The sequence below is a fragment of the Pelophylax lessonae genome, assembly GCF_965119305.1.
Source record: "Pelophylax lessonae genome assembly, chromosome: 7".
Classification (NCBI taxonomy): Eukaryota; Metazoa; Chordata; class Amphibia; order Anura; family Ranidae; genus Pelophylax; species Pelophylax lessonae.
The window spans coordinates 270829328-270852644 of record NC_138774.1 but is presented as its reverse complement, the minus strand read 5'-3'; the positions used below and the strand labels follow the sequence as shown (position 1 = coordinate 270852644).

At 44.8% G+C, this 23317-nt stretch overlaps 1 protein-coding gene across 2 annotated transcripts in view; it reads left to right on the top strand.

Annotated features, from left to right (window-relative positions):
• Positions 1 to 23317, top strand: part of SH2D3C (SH2 domain containing 3C) — a 124544-nt gene that overhangs the window by 82344 nt on the left and 18883 nt on the right. For both annotated transcript variants that reach the window (XM_082263933.1, XM_082263932.1), the window contains 4 exons: positions 16843 to 16971; positions 17468 to 17904; positions 19959 to 20083; positions 21987 to 22528. In XM_082263933.1, the coding sequence (XP_082120059.1) occupies positions 16843 to 16971; positions 17468 to 17904; positions 19959 to 20083; positions 21987 to 22528 (1233 nt within the window). The remainder of the gene's footprint in view (positions 1 to 16842; positions 16972 to 17467; positions 17905 to 19958; positions 20084 to 21986; positions 22529 to 23317) is intronic.

The window sequence follows — 23317 nt, the reverse complement described above, 5'->3', positions numbered from 1 at the left end:
ACTGGGAGCCGCTGTTAGCTGATACTTCCGGGCGTATCAGATGCCTGGTCCCCTGGTACGCTGTGTGGTTCTGTCTGCCGGCCTCCAACCACACTACAGGACACAATAGTGATGTAGGGGCCAGCGGATCGAACTACTGCGCTCAGGTCAGCACCAGGTATATGGCACCATTTCATGATGCTGAAGGCTCTTTACGCTGTAGCTTTCCAGGATAGCAAAGATCACCGGCACGGGCGGTGGGACAGGTAAGCATTCATTCTTTCCTTTATGGCCAAATTTGTTCTTCTAGGGACAGGAGAAAGAAAGGCATTCAGCGGTAGCAGTGAAAATGTCCCTATCATTGCTCGTTCTCCAGTTTATTAGTAACCCAATTATTACAATGGGCGCTCCGATCACCTTCAATAATCTCATAACTAAGGCGACCAATCAGTAAGCTTTCAAGACAAGATAAGGGCAAGTGAGGATGTGCAAAGTGCAGCAATCAAAAGCAGCCAATCAGAAATCATTTCTCATCTGAGTTCTGATTGACAGCCAGGCAGCTCTGTCTTCACATGTGCCCGTAAATACAAATGCTTGGCTTGGCTGGGCGTTCATGTTTAGCTTTTAAGGGAGCAGCAGGGCAGGCGAGCTGTAGACACCGCTGGTACTTGCATATCATGGGATAGAGTAGTTATCAGACAAGGTCCTTCTGCTTGTTTAGTAAAAGTAAATCTAAACCAGAGGTGTCAGGCTCAATTTCATTGTGAGCCGCGTCAGCATTATGGTTGCCCTCAAAGGGCCAGATTATATAAATTTATCCAGGTCTTTGCTTCTCAAAATAGGTGCAGGAACTCAACCACGCTCCCTACCCCATACAAAATGCATCGAATGGTGGATGCAGCCAAGTTTCATCAACAGTGGGAGGATCTTAATGGGGCAATAAATATCAGGAGTGTGTTATGCGTTATGTACAGAGTTCAGGGGTGCGCTGGGTGCAGAGTTCAGGGGTGCAGAGTTTAGGGGTGCGCTAGGTGCAGAGTTCAGGGGTGTGCTAGGTGCAGAGTGCAGAGTTTAGGGGTGCGCTAGGTGCAGAGAGCAGAGTTCAGGGGTGCACTAGGTGCAAAGCACAGGGTTCAGGGTTGCACTAGGTGCAGAGCGCAGAGTTGAGGAGTGCACTAGGTGCAGAGTTCAAGGGTGCTCTAGGTGCAGAGACCAGAGTTCAGGGGTGCACTAGGTGCAGAGCGCAGGGTTCAGGGGTGCGCTAGGTGCAGAGTTCAAGGGTGCACTAGGTGCAGAGTTCAGGGGTGCAATGTGTACAGAGTGCAGGGGGTGTGCACAGGGTTCCAGCTGAGAAACAAAAAAAAAAAGCCCTGGGTGCGAGGGCCACATAAAAATGGCCTGGTGGGCTGGATATGGCCCGTGTTCCTTGTGCTTGACACATGTGATCGAAACCATCCAAAAAACAAACATTTAATACTGCAGCTCACTAGTTCTAAGATACAGTAGATGCATTTGTTTCTTTATATAAAGTTTTTTTACCTGGTAAATCTGCCAGTGACACCCTTCCTGTTCTAAGGTGACAACGCTCATTACTCTGCTGTATCTGTGGAGAGAGCTATAGTTGTCACTCCAAGACAGGACTATAAAGACCTCCTCCTGCTCCTTCTATATAATGTAGATTGGTGTGGTTCTGTAGTCCTACAGGCTAACTAGAAACAATATAACTGATAACAATGCAGCACAGGAAGAGAGAACAGGAGCTGGCAAGATTCCTGGCAGGATCAACAGTTTGTTTTTGCACTTATCAAACAGATAACAAAACACTTTCAATGTTCTATTTAACAAACCAAAAGGGATCGAATGAGAGTTCATTGTTAGGGTTTGTTTCCACTTTAACTTCAACCCCCCAAGAAGTCTCTGTCTGAGATCAATCGTTGATCAACCAAAAATGGCAAAATTTGACAACTGTCATCCATGTGTTTGGGTCCCTTTATGTAGACAGGGATTCTTGTCAAATGTAGCTCTTTCCATTGGAACAGCACAGCTCAAACACGTGTTCAAATAGAAAATCCAACGATTAAAAGGAAAAGCCTGTGCCTGACCGACTTTGCCCTGCAATTGTACCCCAATAGGACATGCTGGTGGCAATTTATCAAAACTGGAGCAGACAGAATCTGGAGCAGTTGTGCATGGCGACCAATCAGCTTCTATCTTACATTTCAAAAACGTAACTGTACAAGCTGAAGATAGAAGCTGGTTGGTTGCCATGCGCAGCTACTCCAGATTCTGTCTGCCTCACTTGATAAATTCCCCTTGCTGTGTCTGAAGAAATACAGCGCAAAGCAGGTCAAATGCTGCCTCTGAACTGTTATCTACTCTATTACATTGAAGCCAGTGGGAATTTAATGACCCACGTAAAAAAAAAAAAAAATCAACAACGCCTGTGAGCTCTGATGGTGGTCATACGCGTTTCGATTCATGATTGATTTATTTTCTAATCAATTTCTGCTGATAAGAATAATGGATCCATAAGTCAACAACCAATCCAATTGATATGTCACACATCAAGAAGCATGGAGGTGGTAGGCGGTACTAGCGCCATCAGTTTACGCAGTACTTTACATTTATATTATATATTTACATTAGTCCCTGCCCTCAACGAGCGCACAATCTATAGTCCTTTAAGCAGCCCATAGATAACTTGATTTTCTTTCCTTCCACCACGGGTGGAAGGAAAGAAAATCGGTCACAGTCAGTGTTGGCAGGGGAATGCCCCCCGCCACAATATTGTGTTCTGCTGGCAGGGGGGGGGGCGTAGGAAGCCTTTCCGGCTGGCAGGACACAATGATTACTGCTAGTGGGTATGGCTTCCGTCAGTAATCGAATGTAAAACGTCTGACAGGCTGGTTGTACACAAGTCGATCAATGGATCAAGTTGGGTACAACCAGCCTGCCCATACATGGATTGAATCTTGGCTGGTCCCTGCTAAACCAGCCAAATTCCAATACATCGATGGCCGGTGTTCTGCCGAAAACTCTAACTTGCCAAGAAATCCAACCACTTCTATTCCCTTGACTCTACACCAGGAATAATTGGAGATTTCGACCACTTGGTGTTTTTACAGCCTATACACTCCGGTACACACTATCTCCGGTACACACTATAATGAGTGGACATTGTTAGTCTGCCCGCTAGTTGATGCCGCTTGGTGGAAAATGTCCACTTACCAGAGTGTATAGGCTTCCGTCTGTTCTGTGAAAACACCAAGTGGTCGAAATCTCCAATTATTCCTGGTGTAGAGTCACTGGAAGTGAAGTGGTTGGAGTTCTTGGCAAGTTGGAGTTTTCGGCAGAACACCAGTTTAAAGAGGAGTTCCAGCCCGGGCGAAAAAAAAATAAAAGTCAGCTGCTACAAAAAATGTAGCTGCTGAATTTTAATATAAGGACACTTACTAGTCCAGGGATCCCATGATGTTGGCACCTGAAGCTGATCCATCCATCGGCTTCAGGTGCAGGTGCTGGTGTTCTGCCAAAAGCTCCAACTCGCCAAAATCTCCAACCACATCACTTCCAGTGACTCTTCAGCAGCAATAATTGGAGATTTTGACGAGTTGGTGTTTTCACAGACCACTGGCAACATATACTCTACGGCAGTAATCCTCAACTCCGGTCCTGAAGGGGTCCTCTAGTCTATTCCAGTGTTTCTCAACTCCGGTCCTCAGGACACACTAAAGCCCCGTACACACGTACCGATGGTCGGCTTACAAATGTTCCTCTTTTCTCCCCGGGATGTCGGTGTCTGCTGAAAAGTGCAAAGACAGCACAAGGACAGCACAAGAATTTTGTCCGCCGACTGCAGAAGTGATGTCATGTAATGGTTAACTTTCCCTGTGTTTTCTATTTTCTGAGCATGCCCAGTCTTGGAAATCTGCGGTCTGTCGGCCGAATTGTGTACTGACAGGCGAACAATCGTCCGTTCTGGTGTCGGCATACAAATATTTTCATGTTTGCACGAAAGACTTTTGTCCGCGGATTGTGCGCAGACATCTGTCGGAGGCACCATACTAACACGCGTACAATCGGCAGATCCTTCGTCCACCGACGTTTGTATGCCGACGATCGGTACGTGTGTACGGGCCTTAACAGGCCAGATTTTAAGTATTACCTTGGGGAGATGCAGACTAGAGTACTGAAATCACTGAGCAGCAAATGTGATCACCTGTGATGTAATTTAGTTATCTTGCAAACCTGGCCTGTTAGTGGACCCCGAGGACCAGGGTTGAGGACCACTGCTCTACGGTACACAACGAGTTGGCTGTTTTGACAGAACACTGGGTAAGGAGGAAAAAAGTTGTTGTCGCCTTGGAGGTGGCCATGTTGTCAATTAGTTGACTAAGAATGTCCACTCATTGTATCGTGTACCGTAGTGTATACGCTGCCAGTGTTCTGTGAAAACAGCAAAGTTGTCGAAATCTCCAATTATTGCTGCTGGAGAGTCATCGGAAGTGACGTGGTTGGAAATTTTGACGAACTGGAGTTTCCGTCTTTACTAAAGGAAACAGGAAGTGAAGCCTTACGACTTCACAGCCTGTTTCCTGCTGCACATGCGCGAGTCGCGCTGCACTTCCTGAACGGTCCCGCTGTCTTCTGGGACCTGTTGGTGTGTCTCCCAGAAGGCAGCGGTTGGGGGCGCAAAGAGGAGGGACCGAAATTACGTAGATCACCACACATCAATTGCGACGATTTTAGCCGGAAGTGGGAGCTGGTACCTGGTTTTGACAGGTATCCGCTCCCCCCAAAAGGTGCCAAATGTGGCTGCGGAGGGGGAAGCAAACCCTCAAGCAAAACCAAAAAATCATGCATATACTTACTAGGGTCAATATTGACAGGATCCAATTAACTTACCAGCATATGTTTGGAGTGTGGGAGGAAACCGGAGTACCTGGAGGTATCACATTTCCGCCATGTTATCTCATAATGTGATCAATCAAAATACGATCATATTCATTCAGTGCTTCTGAGATTGATACAAAACATTCGATAACATGCCACCCCGGTCAATCATTTCAGTCTGATCGACTCAAAATGGAGTCTAAATTGATCAGAATTTAAATCATGGCTTTTCAGTTGTTTGCAGAATAGATTGTTTTATTCAAATTGCAAAAAAATAAAACAAATCGAAGTGCGTATGGCCACCATTAATCTGGTATACAGAATGCAGCTGAAGAAGTGTAACCAATCAGAAGCCAGATGACGACATCTGGAGAAGCTTTGGCAACCAGTCATTGATCCTTTTTGCTGCAGCGATTATCATTTCACTGTGCACATGCTGAACATCAGTCGGGGTCATTGCATACTCTTCCTGTTGGTGGGGGCATAATTTGGGGTCACTGCATACTCTTTCTGCTGGCGGGGGCATCAGTTGGGGCCACTGCAAACTCTTCCTGCTGGTGGGGCATTGGCCGGGGTCATTGCATACTCTTCCTGCTGGCGGGGGGCATCAGTTGGGGTCACTGCATACTCTTCCTGCTGGCGGGGGGCATCAGTTGGGGGTCACTGCATACTCTTCCTGCTGGCGGGGACATCGGTCGGGGTCACTGCATACTCTTCCTGCTGGCGGGGGCACTGCATACTCTTCCTGCTGGCGGGGCATCAGTCGGGGGCACTGCATACTCTTCCTGCTGGTGGAGGCATCAGTCAGGGGCACTGCATACTCTTCCTGCTGGCGGGGGCACTGCATACTCTTCCTGCTGGTGGGGGCATCAGTCAGTGGGCATTGCATACTCTTCCTGCTGGCGGGAACATCAGTCGGGGTCATTGCATACTCTTCCTGCTGGTGGGGGCATCAGTCGGGGTCATTGCATATTCTTCCTGCTGGGGGGGGGGGGTGTCAGTCGGGGGCACTGCATACTCTTCCTGCTGGCAGGGCCTCACTCGGGGTCACTGCATACTCTTACTGCTGGCAGGGGGCATCAGTTGGGGGCACTGCATACTCTTCCTGCTGGTGGGGGTATCAGTCGGGGTCACTGCATACTCCTCCTGCTGGCGGGGGCATCAGTCAGGCTCATTGCATACTCTTCCAGCTGGTGGGGGCATCAGTCGGGGTCACTGCATACTCTTCCTACTGGTGGGGGCATCAGTCGGGGTCACTGCATACTCTTCTTGCTGGCGGGGGCATCAGTCTGGGTCATTGCATACTCTTCCTGCTGACGGGGGCATCAGCCGGGCTCATTGCATACTCTTCCTGCTGGTGGTATAGACGGTGCAGACCTCATAGGTGTCAGTGTGATGTGTCTGTTTTATTTATAATCCCCTCTTGTTGGTGTAGGCAGTGATCTGCATGGCTGGAGGCACAAGGCTGCATCTTCATTTAGGAGTATATTAGGCAGGAGGCCCCTGTCTCCGGTTGACTAGTAAAATCAATGCATTGTGTGTGAGGTTTGGCGGCTGGGATGGGATCCTGTACATCAGGGAAGTTGTCAGGCCTCATAGAGGACAAGCAGCCTTGACTGGAGTGGTTGTCATGACAACGGCATCTACTTAAACCCGGGTCCCTCCAGGGAATATTTAGGCTGAATGTCCCCACCAGTAATTAGACTTGCCCTCCCCCCCCCCACCCTTTTACCCCCCTCCCTCTCCGCACCTATTCACAGCACGGTCAGAAAAGCAGGATAATTGCGCTGTGCTGTGCAAAGGTCTGTAGCGGCAGCAGGCAGGGGGTGCGCTTGGACCGAAAATGCTTTTAATGACCTCGACCAGGTTTGCCGGTCTAAAATGTATTCATTTTTTTACGGGCTGCTGGACAAAATAATTACAACTTTAAAATTGGCACTGACGCATTGATTTTAAAGCTGAACTCCGGGCATAAAAGCTTTATTCACATCGCCTCACTTTTTCCACATTTTATGTTACAGCAGCTTTTCTCAACCTTTTCAACACAGAGGAACCCTTGAAATAAATTTCTGGTCTCAGGGGAACCCCTGCTAAAAATTAAAAATCTACAACTCATGACACATTAGTGTGACAGTCAGTGGGATGAATGCTCCTTATGGGCCATACACACTATAAGATTTTCTGAAGACTTTTACCTTTAGACTTCCCAAAACCATATAATATGAGGTCAAACCTAAACACTTTCAATTTGTATGCAATCTGGCAGGCCCTTGCACTACATAGAAAAAGGTAAATCTGAAGGAAATCTAACCACAAAAGTTGGATAGTGTGTATCCAGCTTTACTCTTGTCATCATTGGGAAGAATTACCCCCTTACAGATAGATAAAAGGAACAATGGTGTCACTGGGAACTTATCTGAGAGGCAGAAATTGCCCATTTCTCAAGGAACCCCCATTAACCTCAGGAGGAACCCTAGGGGAAAACAATTACTGCTCATTACCTGGCTAATACCATCCCTACAGTGAAGCATGGTGGTGGCAGCATCATGCTGTGGGAATGTTTTTCAGAAACTGGGAGACTAGTCAGGATCGAGGGAAAGATGAATGCAGCAATGTACAGAGACATCCTTGATGAAAACCTGCTCCAGAGTGCTCTGGACCTCAGACTGGGGTGAAGGTTCATCTTCCAACAGGGCAACGACCCTAAGTACACAGCCAAGATAACAAAGGAGTGGCTACAGGACAACTCTGTGAATGTCCTTGAGTGGCCCAGCCAGAGCCCAGACTTGAACCCGATTGAACATCTCTGGAGAGATCTGAAAATGGCTGTGCACCGACGCTCCCCATCCAACCTGATGGAGCTTGAGAGGTCCCGCAAAGAAGAATGAGAGAAACTGCCCGAAAATAGGTGTGCCAAGCTTGTAGCATCATACTCAAAAAGACTTGAGGCTGTAATTGGTGCAGTGAAGTATTGGGCAAAGGCTGTGAATATTTATGCACATGTGATATTTTTCATCTTTTATTTTTAATAAATTTGCAAAGATTTCAAACAAACTTCTTTCACGTTGTCATTATGGGGTTTGTAGAATTTTGAGGAAAATAATGAATTTAATTAATTTTGGAATAAGGCTGTAACATAACAAAATGTGGAAAAAGTGAAGTGCTGTGAATACTTTCCGGATACACTGTATTGCCAGCATTAGGCTTGGAATTATCATCAGATTTCTGTTTAATAAGGACCAAAAAATAATACAGCAAAGAGAAAGGCAGCTGCTGCCCAACCAATCATTTATGTGCTTGCTTTCACGCTTTTAGGGCCGGGTCACACCATAACACACGTGCGCAAATTTTTGTACGTTACATACGATGGCCTATTCATTTCAGTGAGCTGCCAAACACATGGGAATCTGCAAAAAGTACGGCAGGTGTAGTTTTTAAAATGGCATCAAATTGCATGGTACTGTGGTATTGTGCATTTTGGTTGAGGCAAATGTGTGCGCATTTGCTAGATGCGTGGGGGGGGGGGGGGGGGCCATTAACAATGAATGACACCTGTGTGTGTCTGCAAACAGCTAGGTGTTTCTGTGCGGTGTGGGAAACCTGCGTTTCTGAGCGGTGTGGTTAAGAATAGGCTCATAAGATGTGCTAGAAAAAAAAATGACAAGTGGATGGATTGGTTGCTGTGGGCAGAACAGAGACAGATAAGAAAAGAGGTGACATGGTTAGATATGTGATACCAGTAGAGGATTCATGGGGGATATATATGGGTATAAATCTGGGGATGTGAGCAGCTGTGCAGCAGAGACCCTTGGATTTACTGTAATTAATATGAAGAAGGGAGGGACTAAGTCATTACTGTCCCCTTTAATTTCCCAGTGGAACCAGCAGCAACAAATAGGTTACATTTAAGTGATCTCCAGCTTGTCTTAAAATTGCTTGGATTGTGCTGCCTCCCTGGGCATGGAGCGGCAGATGTGTATTAAGGGTAATAAATTAAGATCTGGGGGTTAAATGGTAGTGAAAATGTGATTTTCAGTAAATATCTATCTATCTATCTATCTATCTATCTATCTATCTATCTATCTATCTATCTATCTATCTATCTATCTATCTATCTATCTATCTATCTATCTATCTATCTATCTATCTATCTATCTATCTATCTATCTATCTATCTATCTATCTATCTATCTATCTATCTATCTATCTATCTATCTATCTATCTATCTATCTATCTATCTATCTATCTATCTATCTATCTATCTATCTATCTATCTATCTATCTATCTATCTATCTATCTATCTATCTATCTATCTATCTATCTATCTATCTATCTATCTATCTATCTATCTATCTATCTATCTATCTATCTATCTATCTATCTATCTATCTATCTATCTATCTATCTATCTATCTATCTATCTATCTATCTATCTATCTATCTATCTATCTATCTATCTATCTATTTATCTATCTATCCGTCAGTCCGTCCATCAATCCATCCATCCATCTGTCCATCCATCTATCCGCCCATCCATCCATCTATCCATCCATCCCTCTATCCATCCATCCATCTATCCATCCATCCATCCCTCTATCCGTCCATCCATCCATCCTTCTATCTATCCGTTCATCCATCCATCTATCTGTCCATCCATCTATCCGTCTATCCATCCATCTATCCGTCCATCCATCCATCTATCCGCCCATCCATCCATCCATCTATCCGCCAATCCATCCATCCATCTATCCGTTCATCCATCCATCTATCCGTTCATCCATCCTTCTATCTGTCCATCCATCCTTCTATCTGTCCATCCATCCATCTATCCGTTCATCCATCCATCTATCTGTCCATCCATCCATCTATCTGTCCATCCATCCATCTATCCGTTCATCCATCCATCTATCTGTCCATCCATCTATCCGTCTATCCATCCCTCTATCCGTCCATCCATCCATCTATCCATCCATCCATCCATCCTTCTATCTATCCGTTCATCCATCCATCTATCCGTTCATCCATCCATCTATCTGTCCATCCATCCTTCTATCTGTCCATCCATCCATCTATCCGTTCATCCATCCATCTATCTGTCCATCCATCCTTCTATCTGTCCATCCATCCATCTATCCGTTCATCCATCCATCTATCTGTCCATCCATCTATCCGTCTATCCATCCCTCTATCCGTCCATCCATCCATCTATCCATCCATCCATCCTTCTATCTATCCGTTCATCCATCCATCAATCTGCTCATCCATCCATCTATCCGTCCATCCATCCTTCTATCTGTCCATCCATCCATCTATCCGTTCATCCATCCATCTATCTGTCCATCCATCTATCCGTCTATCCATCCCTCTATCCGTCCATCCATCCATCTATCCATCCATCCATCCTTCTATCTATCCGTTCATCCATCCATCAATCTGCTCATCCATCCATCTATCCGTCCATCCATCCTTCTATCTGTCCATCCATCCATCTATCCGTTCATCCATCCATCTATCTGTCCATCCATCTATCCGTCTATCCATCCCTCTATCCGTCCATCCATCCATCTATCCATCCATCCATCCTTCTATCTATCCGTTCATCCATCCATCAATCCACTCATCCATCCATCTCTCTGTCCATCCATCCTTCTATCTGTCCATCCATCCATCTATCCGTTTATCCATCCATCTATCTGTCCATCCATCCTTCTATCCATCCATCCATCCTTCTATCTGTCCATCCATCCGTCTATCCGTCCATCCATCTATCTGTCTGTCCGTCCATATCTGTCTGTTTGTCTGTCCATCTATCCATCCGTCCGTCCATCTATCTGTCCATCCATCCATCTATCTGTCCATCCATCCATCTGTCCGTCTGTTCCATCCGTCCATTCTGTCCATCTGTCCATCCACCCATCCATCTAGCCGTCCATCCATCCGTCTCCATCTATAAAAAAAAATATATATATACATATAATATATAAGAGAAAAAAAGGCACAGGTGATTAAATACCACCAAAAGAAATCTCTATTTATGGGAAGAAGAGACATAAATTTTGCTTGGGTACAGCGTCGCACGGCCGCGCAATTGTCAGTTAATGTAACGCAGTGCCGTATCTCACAAAATGGCCTGGTCATAAGGGGGTAAAACCTTTCGAGAAGAAGTGGTTAAAGCAATGCTGACATTGTCCTGTATGAGTAAAGTACAGGTTCCCTTTAAAATCCAGAATTACAACACAAAAATTGAATGACACTGAGTTGGTACCTAAACCATCCATCCGTCTGTCTATCCACCTATTCATCCATCTCTCCATCCATCCATCTCTCCATCCATCTCTCCATCCATCTCTCCATCCATCTCTCCATCCATACATCCATCCATCCATCCATCCATCCATCCATCCATCCATCCATCTATCTATCCATCCATCCATCTCTCCATTCATCCATCTCTCCATCCAGCCATCCATCCATCCATCCATCCATCCATCCATCCATCCATCCATCCATCTATCTATCTATCCATCCATCCATCTCTCCATCCATCTCTCCATCCATCCATCCATCCATCTCTCCATCCATCCCTCTTTCTATCCATTGTCTTAGCCCTAGAAATAGCCTTGATTGCAGCTTTGGGAGGGAATGCTCGCCTCTGAGAGCTTCCAATCTAATGATTGGGCTGTAGAACACAATCAGACTGTAGGGTAGCCATCTAGCTGACTCAGGCTATTACATCAGTGCTTTAGGGGCAGGCAGGGAAAGAGGGGGCCTTGCAGGGCTCATCGGCTCAGGTGTTCCCCCTGGCCGCTAAAGCTCATTACAATGCAGACAACGCCTCTAAACCGTCTGTATTATTTAAGCAGGCCAGGCCAGCTTTGATGCGATTTTGTGCGGAGGGGGGGATTATCTCATTCTGGCGTGGGCACTGTCACACAGACTAAGAGCTGCCACCTGGACTGATAAAGAATAAGTGCATTAATTCCCTTTCCCTGCAATCCTTTCTATTAGCGTGATGCTTCTGATCTGAATCCTCCATATGTGGAAGAGCATTACCAGCCTAACACTGATCCTGTTAAACTGCCATCATACAGCTCTCTGTGCGAAAAGAATGGCACATTTTTTCGGGAGCATGACCGTCTCATGTCAATGTTGTAACAGACAATAATGAACACCTTTAGGCATGAGATTAATCCAGAAACAATAATAAAGGTGAAGGCGAGAGGAGTCACAAGAGTCTCTGCTGCAGAGCTGTATTTACCTTAACCACTTCTGGACCGGAAGGATTTGCCCCCTTAATGACCAGGCCATTTTTTGCGATTCGGCACTGCGTTACTTTAACGGACAATTGCGCGGTCGTGCGACGCTGTACCCAAATAAAATTGACGTCCTTTTTTTCCCACAAACAGAGCTTTCTTTTGGTGGTATTCGATCACCTGTGCAATTTTTATTTTTTGCGCTATAAACAAAAAAAGAGCGGTAATTCTGAAAAAAATATATATATATATTTTTCACATTCTGCTATATAAATTCCCCCCAAAAAATATTTAAAAATCAATGTTTTCATCCTTTTAGGTGTTCTGCTACATATTTTTGGTTTAAAAAAAATCGCAATAAGCGTATTTTGATTGGTTTGCGCAAAAGTTATCACGTCTTCTAACTACGGGAAAGATTTATGCCATTTTTATTTATTTATTCTTTACTAGTAATGTCAGGGATCTGCGATTTTTAGTGGGACTGCGACATTGCGGCGGTCAGATCAGACCCCTAACTGTCATTTTTTACACTTTTGGGGGGACCAGTGATATTACTACAGTGATCAGTGCTAAAAAATATGCACTGTTACAGTAATAATGACATTGGCAGGGAAGGGGTTAACCTAGGGGTGATCAAAGGGTTAAATGTGAGCCTAGGGGAGTATTTTCTAACTGTATGGGGGTGGAGCTTGTGAAATGAACACAGAGACCAGTGATCCTATATAGAAGGATGCTTTGTGATCATTTCAGAGAGAACAACGATCAGCTGTGTTACAACAGCTGACCAGTGTTCTCCCTCAGCGGGGAGCGATCGCGGGTGCCTAGCGGCAATCGCAGCCACTGGCATCGTGGCTCGGCATCCCCGCTTGCCCCGAGGAGCGCTTCTGTGGATCGCTATACAGGTACGGCAATTCGCGCAACCGAGCCAGCCTGCTGCAGTATATATGCGGCGGGCGGTCGGCAAGTGCCACCAAAAAGGCACTGCATTTTTAGATGCATGGGGGTGCCAATAACAAATAATGGTACCCCTAAATCCTAATACATACAGGCCAAATGTTGGGCGACATTGGCCAGTTCAATTAAAAAATGTTCGACCTGTGTGTATGGCAGGTGGTCTGGCTTCTGTACGCTGTGTAGCCAATGGTTGAGAGCGCTGATGGAGTGTTCTGGCGGGGGAATGGGGGGGGGGGTGGTAAGCAGTGGTGGGGTTGGGGGTGGGGGGGCTGCCCCCCTGTCGTAACACAATTGAACTGCAGGGGAGATCGCTGTACTAACATTGAATTGTTAGTACACAAAAGAAAGGAGGCGCAAGCACTTAGTGCATTACCCTTGGACACCTTCTAAAAATGTATTGAATGCCAAAAACATACTCAAAAACATGAAGAATAAAATCGCATAAAACAAGTCCACCTCATGTGGAATAGACAAGTCCCTGTGTTAGGACAACTGACGCGTTTCGCGAGGCATACTCCCTTCCTCAGAGCTTTGAGTTGTTAGTACAGCAGCTCCAACCACCTAGTGGTGTGTACTAGGCTTAGACATCTGCTAAAGAGTAACATGCTATGGCTGCAGGTGTGAAAAAGCATGCAATCGACCTGTATTCCTGCACCTGCAATAGTGTGATCCTAGACTTACCGTTTAGGGAACATGAAATCCCCTTTCTATTCTCTAGTTAGATGTTCTGTACAGCTGAAACGTAGCTCTGCATATAAAGCAGATCCTATGCAGCCTTCCAAAAATACATTCTAGTAGCAGTTTTTATTAAAATGATCATATGACAAGGGTTAGCACATGTAGTGAAGGGCGTTATCAATGAGAAATGCCTAGGGTAGTATGATGTCTAAATACAGGTCTGCTGGGCTGAACGGGTAACTTATAGTCTCCCTAGGCCAGCCAGTTTCAATTAAGATACCTACGATTGTTGGAGGTTCTTTGAGCTGTGACTGACTGACTTCCTATCTGATGGTGCCTCCATAGTTCCATAGGTAGAGCCAGCAACTACTGTAGATGCCAATGATCTTTATAGCTGTCCGGAGGTGTAGCATTCTTTCCACTGACCATGCAAGGGGCATTTCCCAAAGACCCCTGATAGATTTATTTTACCAGGGGTTCCCTCAGACCTAAAAATAGTTTTAACCACTTGCCGACCGCCGCAAGTACATATACTGCGGCGGTCAGCCCCTCACAGGCACAGTGATGTATGGGTACGTCACTAGCCTGTGAGGCTCTGGGGAGCGAGCGCGCGCCGCTGGAGGCGCGCTCCCGCTCCCGCGCGGTCACGGACCCACCCGCGCGCGTGCCCGGCGGACCCGATGTCCGCCAGGCACTCGCAATCGCCCGTGACAGCGGGAGAAAGGCAGGCGGCTGATGTAAACAAGCCGCCTGTCATTCTCCCCTGTGTATGAACAGTGATCATACAGTTCTACTATGTAGGACCGTTGATCACTGTTCCTACACTTCAAGCCACAGCCAATCACAGTTAGAATCACGCCCCTAGGGACACACACCACCCCTCCCTCTCAAATAAAGTTAACCCCTTCACTACCAGTGTCATTTTGCAGTAACAGTGCATATGTATAGCACTGATTACTGTAGTAATGTCACTGGTAACCCCAAAAGTGTCAAAAATGTCAGTCAAGGGTCCGATCTGTCCGCCGCAATGTCGCAGTCCCGCAAAAAAATTGCAGATCGCCGCCATTACTCGTTATAAAAAAAACAACAAAAATTACAAAAACCTTTCCCTTTGTTAGTAAACGCGATAACTTTTGCGCAAACCAATCAAAATACGCTTTTAGCGATTTTTTTTTACCAAACATATGTAGCATAAAACAAATCGGCCGAAAATTTAAAAAAGTTTTGATTTTTACTTTTTTTTGGGGGAATTTCAAAAATGTGAAAAATATTGTTATTTTTGCAAAATTGACGCTATTTTTTTGTTTATAGCGCATGATCAAAAAATCGCACAGGTGATCAAATACCACCAAAAGATATCTCTGTTTGTGGGAAAAAAAGGACATCAAATTTGTTTAGGTACAGCGTCGCACGACCGTGCAATTGTCCGTTAAAGTCAGGCAGTGCCGAATCGCAAAATACCCCCTGGTCAGGAAGGGGGTAAAATCTTCCGGGGCTTAAGTGGTTAAGGGTTCCTTTGGGGTAAAAATGCTGAGAAGGTTGCCTTATGCCTCGTACACAGGTGCAGATTGTCGGCCGAACGATCGGCCGTCTTTTGTCCAAGGTCTGTCGTGTCGGTTGAAAAGTGCAAAAGACTGCATACGAATTTTGTCGGCCAACAATAGCCGACTGCAGAAGTGATGTCATGTGCTGGTTTACTTTCCCTGTGTTTTTTCTTCTCTGAGCATGCCCAGTCTTGCAAATCTGCTGTCTGTCGGCCGAAATCTGTACTGACTGGCGAACAATCGGCCGTTCTGGTGTCGGCATACAAAAATTTTAATGCTTACACGACAGATTCTGTTCGGCCGAAAGTGCGCTGTCGGCTGTCGGAAGCATCATACTAACAAGCCGAAAATCGGCCGATCGGATTCGGCCGACAATCTGCACGTGTGTACGGGGCATTATGCTCTTGATTAGTGGTCTATTTTGTCCAAAGGTACCAATACACATAAAGACTGATACCACTAGTATTCCAGTATTCAATATTGATCGCATAACAAAAAGGTGTGGAATCTTACAAAAAGGCTGTTGTAATTCAGAAATGCCTGGGGCTACTGTTTCTTTTAGGACAGCTCTACGCTATTGATGTCATTATGAATTGTTGGCCACTGGGGATATTGGGTCACACATGCAGTATCAACAGAGCAGAAAGGAAGTGGAAATGAATGGAGGAACCTCGCTGGACCTTCACACTGTGGCAACAAATGTATTACACACAGATTGGCCAATTTCCTTTTTTTTTTTTTTTTTTTTAGGTGCAGGTCTTCTGTATGCATGGGGGTAAAAGGTCGAGTTCTTGGTTATGTATAAAGCAGGAAAGGGGGTGGATGGCATGACAAATATATAGATATATGGTTGTACAGTTTTTCCATTTGTTAGACATTAGACAGAGTGTATGTGACATTGCTGGAGGAATCCATGTCAATATGTTGGTGCCAAGGCCTAACGTGCATGTTTCCATGTCTGAGAATATGTTCCTAAGAATACGGAAACAACCAGGAAAATTTGATATTTGCTACTACAGAGCAATAGTTACTGTATTTTCTGGCGTATAAGACTACTTTTGAACCTCAAAAAAATTCCCCAAAAATGGGAGGTCGTCTTATACGCCGAGTATAATATCTCCAAGGTAACCTAAGTATAAGTATTACCGGTAGATGAAAATTAGGGGGGGTCGTCTTATACGCCCAGTCGTCTTATACGCCGGAAAATACGGTAAATATAGAGGGTGGGTTGATCTGCCTAGAGGTTAGGGGAAATGAGGTGGGAAAATGGTATTTTGTGATTTTCCAGGACTTTTTAAAGGGTCAGTCCAGTCTTAACTGATTTTTCAGTTTTGGATAATTGTTAGAGTGTTGAATTACGCACTGGATTGGTATATTTCATGATAACTTACATTGTGTTTGCTCTTACTTATGCCAACGGCCATTGTGAAAGGGGGGGGGGGGGGGGCAATGCTTGTAAAATTTCAAGTATCTCAGAGCAATCATTATTCACAAAAAACAAGAATTTTGATGTACATATATTTTTTTTCTAACCAACAGTTCTCAAAAGAAAAGTACATCTTGGATACTCCACCAGAGAAGCTGCACAAAGAGTTGGAGGAGGAATTAAAACTGAACAGCTCAGACTTGCGCAGCCATGCCTGGTATCATGGTCGCATACCTCGAGAGGTGAGTGATGTACCGAAAAGGCATGAGGAAAAAAAATAAATAAATAAATTATATATATATATATATATATATATACACATACATATATAAATATATATAAATATATATAAATATATATATATATATACATACATACATACATACACACTTGTACTCAAATCCTGAATAGCTTAAACACACACACACATATATATATATATAGGTGCTACAGAGGTGTAACCACGTTAACAATAAAAATTCTAAAAAGGGATTTTTAGTTCACACACATTGCAATACATGTTAAAGCTGGCCAACTGTGTCAAAGTAATCCCTCTCTGGCCAGTCCCTACTCTACTCTGCAAAATGTTCCATTTGATATAGTGCCAATATGGGACAAATAGACACAATGTGTAGGGGAGCTACAGACTTCAGGTCTAGTCAAAGACATGAGAACTGTTGCAGTGTGACCTCATTTAGTGTAGAAAGTTCATGAATGCACATTTCTCTATTGCCACAGGTGTCAGAGACTTTGGTCCAGAGAAATGGGGACTTCCTCATCAGAGACTCATTGACCAGCCTGGGTGACTACGTCCTGACCTGTAGATGGAAAAACGAGTCCCTACATTTCAAGATCAACAAAGTGATGGTGAAGACTAGCGACAGTTACACACGGATACAATACCTGTTTGAGCAGGAAAGCTTTGACAATATCCCTGCGCTGGTGCGCTCCTATGTTGGCAGCCGGAAGGCTGTGTCAGATCAGAGCGGGGCACTCATCTACTGCCCAATCAACCGCACATTCCCATTACGATACCTAGAGGCCAGCTATGGGCTGTCACCCAGCCGGCAGGGGTCACACAGCCCACAGAAAGGACATATGAAGAGAAGAAGCATTACCATGACTGATGGCCTCACTGCAGACAAGATTACTAAGGCCAACGGGTGCCCAAACAGGTACAAACTAAACTTCAGTACAATAAAGTTTAGCAATCATACAGTATGTATTTCTACTGCTTCAATAAAATTCAGTGGGCTTATGTAATTCCCAGTCCTCCAGCAATCTCAGAGCTTCATGAAAGCCCTCAGAAACAGCTTCCTAAGACAAAGGACAGTTTGCAGCAGAAGTGTTCATCAGCCAAAGGAAATATGTGCCACACAAGCATCCATATTGTGTTCACATCTCTAAATATTTTATATCGAAGTCTCAGTCCCCACTCTCCCTTACTTCATGTTTTCCTAGTGAGTGGGAAGCCCCCAATGGAGATTTCAACAACACGCCGCCGTCACTTCCTGTCCCGCTCTTACTCGTCGCTCCCAGAATGCAATGGGCAATGACGTAGGCCGCCGGCCGCTCCTCTCATTGCGTTATTTCCAAACAGGAAATGACGCAATGTTAGGCGGAGCTGCCGTCCCTATGGAAACCCAGTACTATGTCGATCGTATAGTACTGGGCATGCGCGATATTTTGCGCTGGATTCACCGGCCTCCTCCCACCAGAAGCAGGAAGCAGGGCAGACATTTCCCCACTAGGACTCGTGTAACCCGGACAAAGATGGCGGCGCTCTGCAAAAATTATATAAAGTATGATTTTAGGATTGCCTAACTGTTATTTAACGGTATAAACCAGGATTAGCTGATATATAAAGGTCGGTGGGTCACTGTTTGGGAGGTATTAAAAAAAAAAAAGATTCTGTGGCTGGAACTCCGCTTTAAGTAGAACTTCTGGCAAAACTATTTTTTTTTTCTTATTTTGAATAAGGGAGAGTTATAACCCATGTCAGATTTTGACATTAGTCCTTTCACTTCTTGGTCCAAAGACAGCACAGGAAGTGTGAAGAAGATCTCCAGTGTGAGAGGAAATCCCAACACAGGTGTTTTAATTGCAAGATGTCCCTTCCATTCATTATACATTGACAACTGTTACATTTTGGATGTCTTATTACTTTCTGTCCTAGTGATAATGGTCACTACAACACACAGAGAGTGAATCTCTGAAGAGGCACTACATAATGCAGTAAAAACCTGACAGGTTACAAATCTTCCACACATTACTCAAAACCAAAATCAAAATGTTGACTTTAGATATATTTTAAAGCGGAGTTCCACCCAAAAGTGGAACTTCTGCTCTTTTGTTTCCCTCCCCCCCCCACCTTTCAGGGGGGGAGGGGGGAAAGGGTACCTGTTTTTGACAGGTACCTGTTCCCCACTTCCGGGATACGGCGCCACTGCGCCATCCCTCGGGAGTTCGGCCCCCTCCTCCCTCCTCCGCCGCGGTGCCAATAGGAATGTGCAGCGCGCTTTGCGCATGCACAGTAGGGACCCGCCCGTGAAGCCGCAAGGCTTCACTGCGGGGTTCCCTTACCGACAATGGCGGAGGCAGCACCCGACAGCCGATGGAAACATCGGCTGCGGTGCCGACATCGCTGGACTCCAGGACAGGTAAGTGTCCTAATATTATAAGTCAGCAGCTACAGTATGTGTAGCTACTGACTTTTAATTTTTGGAGGGGGAGGTGGAACTCCACTTTAATTAAGGTAAGGAAAAGATATGTCTAAATGGTAAGAACTGAAATTGATTAGTTACCAGAAAAAGATTCAATTAGATAAACAAGGGCCAAATTTCCAGAACTGTGGTCTATGCAGGTGATATGAATTCAAACACAGTTATAGTGTTGTTAGTAAGCTACTGATGACTTAATTCGTAACCACAGCATTATCTATCTGGAGTTTGCATGTTTTTCTTGTACCTGTGTGGGTTTTCTCCGGGTACTCCGGTTTCTTCCCACCCTCCAAAAACATGCTGGTAGGTTAATTGGCTCCTGTCTAAAGTAGCCCTAGTATGTGTATGCATGAATGTAGGTTTAGGGATTTTAGATTGTAAGCTCTTTGAGGGCAGGGACTGATGTGAATGTACAATATACAGTATATATGTAAAATGCTGAATAAACTGACAGCCCTATATAAGTAGCTTTAATACTAACAACATTTGTTCTATTTTATTTCTCCTAGCACGTCCTCTCCACATCACAGGGATATTGTCAGGAGTTGTGCAGTCAGTGTGGACCAAATACAGGACTTGCACTCCCCAATGTCCCCTATTTCTGAAACCCCTGGATCCCCGGCCTATAGTACAGGTAGGAAAAATAGCTGGTAAGGGAGGATGGCAGTACAGGACAAAGACCATGCAAACTGCCCTGTAGACTTTTTTTGGGTAATAAACAAAAAAAAATCAATGATTCTTTATTAATGTGAATTTCATATATATATATATATTTTAGGGATTTGATATAAATACCTTTAATATATTTAATAAATGATTTAAATTTTTATGTATCGAGTTTCTGGTCTTCCTTCTCCCAAATCAGCCTGAAACCCCTACTTTATCTTTAAACATTTGTGGTCTATATATTTTAGGGATCGACCGATTATCGGCGAAGCCGATATATCAAGGGCCGATATGCACTTTCCCCCGATATATCGGAATCGGCCCCTGAGGTTCCCGATATTGCCGATATTTCGGGAAAGTGCTTGTACCGGAGTGATGTCTGCAGCTAGAGGCATCACCCCGGTACCGGCGTCCATAGCCGACGGTCGGCTGTCTTGTAATGGCAACCGATGTGGCTGAGAAGCCACTCGGCTGTCATTACAAGGAGCGGGAGGGGATGTCCCCCGCGGCTCGCCGGTGGGACCGGAGACCCGGGCAACCAGCCTGCACAGCCACCGAAGACCCGATTAAAGCTGCATTCGGCTCTGATCGGGTCTCCATGCAAAAACCCAGAAGTGATATCATGACATCACTTCCGGGTACTGGCACCAGTTTTAAAAAAAAATGACAGCATTCAAAACAGCCAAACTTGGCGTTTTGAATGCTTTTAAGTGCAGAGGAGGGGTTTGGGGTCTTTTAGATCCCCAGATCCCTCCACAAGAGTACCTGTCAAGCAAAAAAAAAAAAATTTTGGCCCATATCGGCCGATACCGATACGCGATGACCAAAATATCGGTATCGGCAATGAAAAAAACTATATCGATAGAGTCAGAAAGTAATCTGAACTACACACCCAGAAAATGACATAATTGAACCAGATTATTTTAGTGCATTGCTATTGCTATGTGTTTATGGTGCTTTCTCCACTAACAAAATACATATTATATATAGAGTTAAGGCATAAAGTACCTCATGAGAGCTCATAGGCATTCAGCATTTAAGACTAGAGAATAGTTAAAGCTGATTTCTGATTGGTTACCATAGGTTATTGCACACATTTGTTTTTTCTTGCCCCACATTCATTATTACTCATGCTTGCTTAGGCTTAAAGGACATTTCGGAGTGACAGCTCTAAGCCTGCTTGGGTTGATGACATCATATTCATGGCAGCACCGAGCAGCAGTCCCGGGGTTTTTGGGTGTCTATACAAGGCTTTTTTTAAAAACCAACATTTTTAAGTAACATGCTTAAAACACATTAATATACACATAGGATGTAGAATGTAGGATACCGGTTGGATGTAGGATGATTGTTGTTGAAATCAATGGATTGGTGACAGGGTCTCTTTAAAAAGTCAGTCCACCTAAACTGATTTTGTTTTTGGTAGATACCCAAGCATTAAACCACCTTTCAGTCCTTTATATTATGGATGCAGTGCTGATACCTCTGCACTGAGTTCCTGGTTCTGCAAACTTATTGCAGCCAGTATGAGGGGCTCCCATGTTCATAATTTGATATTTTATATTATGGAGAATGCAACAGGAGTTATGGGCTCCAATCCGGGTGGGAATACCCAAAATTTTCAGGTGGGTAAGAATAGAGCCAGCAGAGAGGTTTTATTGCTCTTCAGAAGTTGCAAGCAATCAGCAGGTGCCTCAGCTTAACGGACTCCTAGTGCTGAAATATCACTTTTGGGTAGCCTGGACCTTTAACATGATTTGATGTTAAATATTAAGACTTTTTTTCAGCAATATGTGTAGACATTAAATGTATATATACCTTTTGCTCCCATGCTATACAGTTTGTAATAGTTTTCTTTTTAATGTATGCAGTTATCCGGGTGAAGCCCCAAGGAGCTCCAGTAGTTAATAATGTGACCCCTGGCTCCCCTGTGCTGAGACGGTCCAGCGAACCCTACGTCTGCCAAGCTAAAGACAAATCTGCTTTAAACATGGCTGAAAACAACCATTCCACACCAAGTCACGGGTACCCACAAATCTCTCCTTCCCCCTCCATAAACAGTTATAGTGACCCGGACAATGCACATTACTGCCAGCTTCGCCCAGCTTCCCCAACACACGACACCCCCAGCAAAACCCTTCCGCCCAAGAGCTATGTCGAGAGGTTAAAAGTGGACGAGGGTGCCCGGGCAGGGGCGAACCGTGGGGTGGAGGACCCCGATAAGGACAAACTGTGCTTTACCATCCCTACTGTAGAAGCCAAATCCTCTTTCAACCCAACAAGTTTCAAGTCCACACTCATCCCTCCAGACAACAAGCCCCTGGAGATGTGTATACTAAAGAAGGTCAAGGAGCTCTTCTCTGAAGTTGATGCCAAAACCATTGCCAAACATATCACCAAAACAGACTGTGAGGTAAGAGTGATGCCAACCTTGACATTGAATATACAGAGGAGCACTTGAAGTGTATGTAAACCCTAAAATTTGTATCCCTTTTGGGCTTTTAAAGAGGTTGTAAACCCATACAAAATGTTTTTTTTTTTTTTTTTTCCGACCTGAAAGAGAAACACATAATGAGCTAGTATGCATCGCATACTAGCTCATTATGAAATACTTACCTTAGAACCAGCCCCCGCCGTGCTGTCCGCTTACCTGTATGACGGGTGACATGTCCAGTCTTCCGGGATCGCGGCATCCGGCCATCTGATTGGCCGGAGCCGCGGTGACGTCACTCCCGCGCACGCGCGCGGGAGCCGACAGTCACGGCATGGGGCTCTGAAGAAACGGCACCAGCGGCCGTTCCTTCAGAGCGCATGCGCCAGTGACGTCACTGGCTGCATGTAAGGTAAATATCTCCTAAACGGTACATGTTTAGGAGATATTTACAGTACCTATAGGTAAGCCTTATTATAGGCTTACCTATAGGTAAAAGTGTCAGAGGAGGGTTTACTTCCTCTTTAAACAAAGCATTAAGCATGTTGTTGTATCTATTCTATAAATGCTAAACAATTTACCTGTTCATCCTGCCAGAAATCCTGTGCATTCCTTCTTTGTGGAATACAGAAAACCTCATCCCTAAGTCATGAAGATGGGAAGATGTTTTGTAATCCAAATCAAAAATGAACAGCCTTGGGTGACAACACTACTTCATAGTTACAGAACATTGAGTGAAGGTTGTCACCCTAAGGGCTCTTTCACACCATG